Source organism: Myotis brandtii, unplaced genomic scaffold, assembly GCF_000412655.1.
Source record: "Myotis brandtii unplaced genomic scaffold, ASM41265v1 scaffold687, whole genome shotgun sequence".
In the NCBI taxonomy this organism is placed as follows: Eukaryota; Metazoa; Chordata; class Mammalia; order Chiroptera; family Vespertilionidae; genus Myotis; species Myotis brandtii.
Window position 1 is genome coordinate 809,130 of NW_005370687.1, and position 6,940 is coordinate 816,069.

Sequence of the window (6,940 nt, forward strand, 5' to 3'; positions counted from 1 at the left end):
CAAGCCGGCGTGGGGAGGCAATTGGGGGCGAGCAGGCCAGCAGGCAGAGTGATTAGGGGCAAGCAGGCAGGCAGGCAAGTGAGTGGTTAGGAGCCAGCAGTCCCAGATTGAAGAGGGTGCAGACCGGGCTGAGGGACACCGCCCCCCCCACCCCTGCACAAATTTCGTGCACCAGGCCACTAGTTTATAAATAATAATACAAGAATAAACTCTTGTGTTTCATGTTCTCACCACTGTAAACTTACTCTTGCCCCACTCTGTATATTTTCCAGGTTTATTTAATCATGTACTGACTTTTTAAAAAGTGGTACTTTCCTAACCTGAGGTAAAGTGACAGCTAATGTTTTCCTAGGCTGCCATTAGAAAATATTCTGTTTATATTATCTGTTAAGTGGGGGGAGGACATTTTGATAATATTTTCTTAAAGTCCTATTCTGTCCATTTAGATTGAACATGTTTGTATTATTTCTTAGATCTGAAACTCAGCACCGAGGCTCTGCTCCCCACTCTGAGAGTGATCCACCAGAACAGGAAGAGGAGATTCTGGGGTCTGATGATGATGAGCAGGAAGATCCCAATGATTATTGTAAAGGTAAGACTTTCTATAAGTAAGACATGATCCACGTGTATTCAGTTTCTCATTTGAATGTTTGCTCAATCATTGTAAAGTTTTGATGCTTTTTTGCTTACCGTATCTTTTAAAATTTCTCTTTATTGAAAGTATTACAGGTGTCTGCATTTTTCTTTCTTTAAATATAGGAAATAGTATTTCCTCTTAGTTTGACTCAATTTATTAGTTTTATATTAAACCTGTTTTTACCTCTTACTCTCCTTAAAAATAATAGTGCATACTTACCTTAGAAAACTTCAGACATATATTAAACAAAAAGAAAATAAAAGCCATCTTTAATGCTATCACCCAGAAGTAACCAGTGATGAGATTTTATTTTTATTTTTTTTAAATATATTTTATTGATTTTTTTACGGAGAGGAAGGGAGAGGGATAGAGAGTTAGAAACATCAATGAAAGAGAAACATCGATCAGCTGCCTCCTTCACATACCCTACTAGGGATGTGCCCCCAACCAAGGTACATGCCCTTGACCGGAATCGAACCTGGGACCCTTCAGTCCACAGGCCGACGCTCTATCCACTGAGCCAAACCGGTCAGGGCTAGTGATGAGATTTTATATGTAGACTTTTGCAAAACACCTTTTTATTACTTTTTTCTCATGATGATTGCTAAGATAAGTTAAACTGGAATTATATGTACTTAAACTATGTCCTAAGATTGATTGCCTGATAGCTTTTCTATTTCTTTATGAGACTTTCCATATTCTTTGGTAGGAACTTATAACAGAATATATCTTACCATCTAGTAGAACCTGGGTCTTTTTATTTTCATCAGGCAAAGATAGATGTTAAAATAACTTGATTCCTGCCACTGTTGGAAGCCTTTTCAGGCCTTCCTGAGTTTTGTTGTCTTGTGTTTTAGAAAATCAAATCCTGTGTGTTTTTAAGTTAAATAAATGGAATCCATTGATCTCTCTCTTTAAAAAAGAAAAGAAAAGAAAAATCCTGAGACTGCAACTTTAAATAGATTTATATGTTTAGATAAATCTGTTGTGATATATAACCTTATTTTTGTTTGAGGATGACTTATTTTAAATAGCAAATGGTCTACAAAGCATCACTTGCACCTTCTAAATCATTAATTTTATTCTCTAAGATCTTTTTTTGTAACATGAGCTCAATGATACTGTATGCCTGACTTGACTTGAATTTTTTTTTACTTAAATAACTTTTCCTACTACAAATGTTGAATTCATAGCATAGAAGAAACCATTTTTATTTAATAAAAGGTATAGAGACGTTGAAAATGGGATATAAGATACCTTTTCCTACTACTTAAGTGAATGTTTCCCTCCTGTTATTTCTTCCAGGAGGTTACCATCTTGTGAAAATCGGAGATCTATTCAATGGGAGATATCATGTGATCCGAAAGTTGGGCTGGGGACACTTTTCAACAGTGTGGTTATCATGGGATATTCAGTAAGTTTTTGTGGTCCTGCAAAAGAATTAGTTAGGTGATAGCTAAATGTTTCTGATTTTCCAGAGCTGATCCACCTTCAGTTTAACTCTGACTGATTTCTTGATCAGAATTTTGTTGTTGATAATCTTTGTGTTCTTGGGCAAATGACTTTCCTCTGGTGAAGAAAGTTTTAAAGACAAAAGATTAATTAAATTAGTGTCAAAAGGCACTTAGAACTCCCAAATTCAAAGCATTGCAACTATTACTAAAAGTAAGGTATGTAAATTTGTAGTTTTCTCACCAGAGTAAAGTTAAATTGATTTACAAAAAAATATAGTAGTAATTACCTACCCTTTCGCTCCAGAATAACTTTTTAAAAATCAGGTACCTAGCCCTGGCCAGTTTGGCTCAGTGAATATTCCAATTAAGGCAGTGGTTCTCAACCTGTGGGTCGCGACCCCTTTGGGGGTCGAACGACCCTTTCACAGGGGTCGCCTAAGACCATCAGAAAACACACATATAATTACATGTTGTTTTTGTGATTAATCACTATGCTTTAATTATGTTCAATTTGTAACAATGAAAATACATCCTGCATATCAGATATTTACATTACGATTCATAACAGTAGCAAAATTACAGTTATGAAGTAGCAATGAAAAGAATTTTATGGTTGGGGGTCACTACAACATGAGGAACTGTATTAAAGGGTCGCAGCATTAGGAAGGTTGAGAACCACTGAGTTAAGGGCACGTACCTTGGTTGCAAGCTTGATCCCCAGCCCTGGTTGGGTCACTTGTGGGAGGCAGCTGGTTGATGTATCTCTCTCACATGGATGTTTTCTCCCCTCTCCCACTCCTTTCCACTCTCTCTAAAAATTTAATGGAAAAATATCCTCAGATGAGGATTAACAAAATAAAATAAAATGTGTTAATAAAAATAAAAAAAATAAAAATCAGGTGCCTATACTTGCTTATAAGAATTTCTGGTACCAAGAAGTAACCAGTCAGATGCAACCTTATTATGCGACATGACCAATAAGATGCAACTCTGTTATATTACCTATATACTTATGGTTCAAGACTGGTCATTTACATCGGACAGCAATTGTCCATTTTTTAATGTTATAGTCTAAGAGGAAAGAGGTCAGTGCCCCTGACTAAATAGTCAAGTATTGCTTGTTTTAAAAATTCTTGTAGCATACCAGTTGAAAATCGATGCCCCTTTTTTCTGCCAAGGGCCATTTGGATATTTATAACATCATTCTCGGGCCATACAAAATTATCAACTTAAAAGTTAGCCTGCTATTTTTGTCAGACATTTCATTAACTAACCCCTAATGCTTTGGCTGGGCCACACCAAATGATGGCCCACAGGTTGGATGTTCTTTACCCCTGCTCTAGACGAACCTATGTGAGATTTTCTTATATTTTCTTTTGGTAACAGACTTGCTCAGTCTCATACAGTCTAAAACTATTCTCTACATAAAAATCAATTACCATGGGGTGTTTACCTAAAAGTGTACCATCTATCTTTGATGAAAACAGTAATTGCTATCTATGTACTTTTTTTTTTTAGTTTGTTTTCACCCTATTTTTTCTTCTGGCTTCTTATAGGAAAGTATTATAGTTTTTAACCTTTTAGCTTTTGCCAGGTAGACAAGATACTTCAGATTTGGTGGGGTTTCTCCCCTTATCTATCCCTTTTTATGGTTTTCCTTGGTTTCAGGGAGACATTAAGAAGGTAGATTTTAACTTGGAAAAAATGTTTAGTTACTGGCATTACCCAAGAACATATTTTCTTTTTATAAATTAAATCTGGCCAGTTAATTGTTGGGTACAAGTGATCTCTGTATTTGAGTACAAGGAAACATGAAATCAATATTTGTATTTTTGTCACTGCCTCCCATTATATCAAAATCTTAGCTTCCTAAAGTAAGGGAGGACATTTAGTCCTAACTGTCTATGTTTGTTTCTTAGGGGAAAGAAGTTTGTAGCCATGAAAGTAGTTAAAAGTGCTGAACATTATACTGAAACAGCACTAGATGAAATCCGGTTGCTGAAATCAGTGAGTATTATTATATGTGAACTGCAAAGCATTAAATAAAGTTTTATTGAATTAAGACATACAAAGTGTAAATTCTTTAGCATGGCTAATATTTACTATAAAGTTTCAATATCTTTAAAGAAGTAGAGGAGACAACAATATACATTCTGTGCATGTGGTAGGGAACTGATGGAATATGCATGCTCTCATACACATCGAAAAAAACTTACAAATAAAAATGTTTATTGAACATGTTTTATGTGCCAGATAGCACAAAGAATGTTTTTCTTTCCTACTATGGTTAAAAGGAAAGTTGTGCTAATAAATAAATACCTATTTTATGTTTTTAGATGTTATAAAAATAAACATTATATTAATTCCTTTATACTTGAAAACTTAAGTATATTTAGCAAAAACTTACTTTCAGTTTTATTAGAAAATTCCAATGTAGTAGAAGGAGCTTAAAGTCAGAGTTAGAAAACCTAGGTTTTTGGATCAGCTCTATCCCAATATGTCCTCCAACTCATTTTCTTTCTTCTGAACTTTAAATGTTTCATTTGTAAGATGACGATGTTAGAACAGGAAGTATTTTTCAAAGTATCAGTCTGTGACAGAATAAGGAGTTTGTGCCCAAAAGTAAATTACTGTATTGTTTCCTTCATTGAGAAAGTTTATCTTTGAACAAAAATATCAGCTTGAATAAACCATGTGGTTAGTGCTGTGGTTGATTTGCATCCTGCCAAAGCTTAATTCCTCGTAGCCTGGTTACCAGCAGTTAATTTGGGAATTGTGCTTTGAGTAGAAAAATGGTCGATTTAGTATAATAGTCTTTTTTTGATGCATTTCCTTTTGTGAATTAAGTTCTTTATCTATTTTAGCTAATAAAATTTTAATGTTTTTCTCATAAATTTGCTGTTTCTTGGAGTAATTAATCTTTTATTATATTTGCTGCAGGTAGCCATTTGGCTTATTTCAGTGCTTTCCTTTTTACTGAATACTGTCTTCCCCATTATAGGTGCGAAATTCAGACCCTAATGATCCAAATAAAGAAATGGTTGTTCAACTGCTAGATGACTTTAAAATATCAGGAGTTAACGGAACACGTATCCTTTTTAAAACCTATTGAAAAATAAATCATGAATTAACTTTATCCCCCAAAAGGAACCAGATTTGTAAAACAGCATTGGTCTCTTTTCTGAAGGCAAACTAAAATCAAATTACTTTATTTTCTTATAAATTTCTGACCACAGATGTGAATCATATCTGTCTTTATATATTGTGATATTTCAGGGTATTATTTTAGGCTTTTCCCCCTTTTCAGCCCAATTAAGCCAAAGTGAAAATAACATTTTTAGAAAATAGCTTTGTATTATTAAGAGGAGGTTCTATGATTTTTATCAGCACAGAAATTTTAATGAAAGCAATTTTTCATGATAAATTCTGGGTAAACATTGAAGAGGTTGTATGTGTAGTTTAATGTTTATAATCTAAACAGGTGTGATTGTTCACATACTATCAATGAAAAACTGACTTGTTTTATGATTTTATCCGGATTCTTAGAATTTTATAGTTGGAGGGAAGCTCAGCTGATTTTCTTAATGAGTTAATTTCAGAGTGACATGCAGTGAACTAATTGAAAGGTTGTTGTAACAGCTATGTTAAAAAGGCCTATCAGACTTTTCAGAATAAATTATAGCGTCTCACTCGGATTGGAGAGTCTAAAACTGCTTATTCCTAACCTATTTAAAAATGTAAAGAAAAGACTTTTCATATATCATTCTATTTCCCTATATGTTTAGCTTCTCTTAACATTCTTAATTGCAAGCGATGATGTTTTTTTAAGGAGACAGACTGCATATGGCTCTTTAGTGTCATGTGGACTATGGTAAGAGATATGAACAGAGAAGCAAAAAGAAAAGATGGGAAAGCAGAGAGAACAGGTGATGTGAAAATATTTTATCTGTCATTCTGTAGTTGTGAGTTACTTCCTTGAAGTGAAACTTACATCCCTGCTCCCTAAGGAAAACTTGTAAGAATCATCCCATTTTAAAACAGTATCTTGGGTCCATTGTGGTCACTTTTTGTTGACTTACTGTGTATGTGTGTGTTCAAATTAGTAGGAAGGCTAACCAAGAAATAAAAACATATACAGGATCTCATGATGGCCATTAATTCTGTTTCCCTATTTTTTGATCTTGTCTTGTACCAGATTTCTCTACTAATTTGGGAATGTTACAAATAAAACTATTCTAATAAGACATATTCTAATAATATCCTCTCCTCAGTAATGCTGATTGCCTTTATTTGACCCAAAGCTAGAAGACTTTTTGAAAATTATTGAAATATCATAGTAGATTTGAATTTCAAGCTCCAAGATATTTTCAAAACTTACCAGGTGGTTTCTCTGTAGTTTCTATTCATTTAATCCCTATTTTATTAATTTCTTTCTTTGTCCTTAGCCATTTCCCTCTGCCCTTCCTCCTTCTTGGCTCACTTGGCTACTGATATCTGCTACTAGAGATTGAAAAGGATAAAACTCAGAGCACTGAGTTAAGGGTTAATGAGTTAGTTCCCTGCCCCTCATCTCTTTTCACTGTGCAGACATACATCATGAAACTATACATCTGACTTTTTTTCCCTATTACTGCTTTTTCCCTGGAGCAGTAGCCTTTCTCATGTCTATATATTCTATATATATATATAAAAGCCTAAGCGACCGAACGACCTGTCGACCAGTTGCTATGATGCACTCTGACCACCAAGTGGAAGATGCTTAATGCAGGAGCTGCCCCCCAGTGATCAGTGCGCTCCCATAGCCAACCTCCCATGGCTGGCCAACCTCCCTCAATCCCTCCCCCCAGCT

The 6,940-nt window shown here is 34.8% G+C and overlaps 1 protein-coding gene across 2 annotated transcripts in view; it reads left to right on the forward strand.

Annotated features, from left to right (window-relative positions):
• Nucleotides 1–6,940, forward strand: part of SRPK1 (SRSF protein kinase 1) — a 52,363-nt gene that overhangs the window by 7,397 nt on the left and 38,026 nt on the right. Inside the window, exons 2-5 of one of the 2 annotated variants that reach the window (XM_014529615.1) lie at nt 474–592; nt 1,943–2,051; nt 4,011–4,098; nt 5,093–5,180. In XM_014529615.1, the coding sequence (XP_014385101.1) occupies nt 4,030–4,098; nt 5,093–5,180 (157 nt within the window). In that variant the 5' untranslated portion in view covers nt 474–592; nt 1,943–2,051; nt 4,011–4,029. Of the gene's footprint in view, nt 1–453; nt 593–1,942; nt 2,052–4,010; nt 4,099–5,092; nt 5,181–6,940 lie in introns of those variants that run through there. The other variant, XM_005881733.2, reaches the window with a different exon arrangement.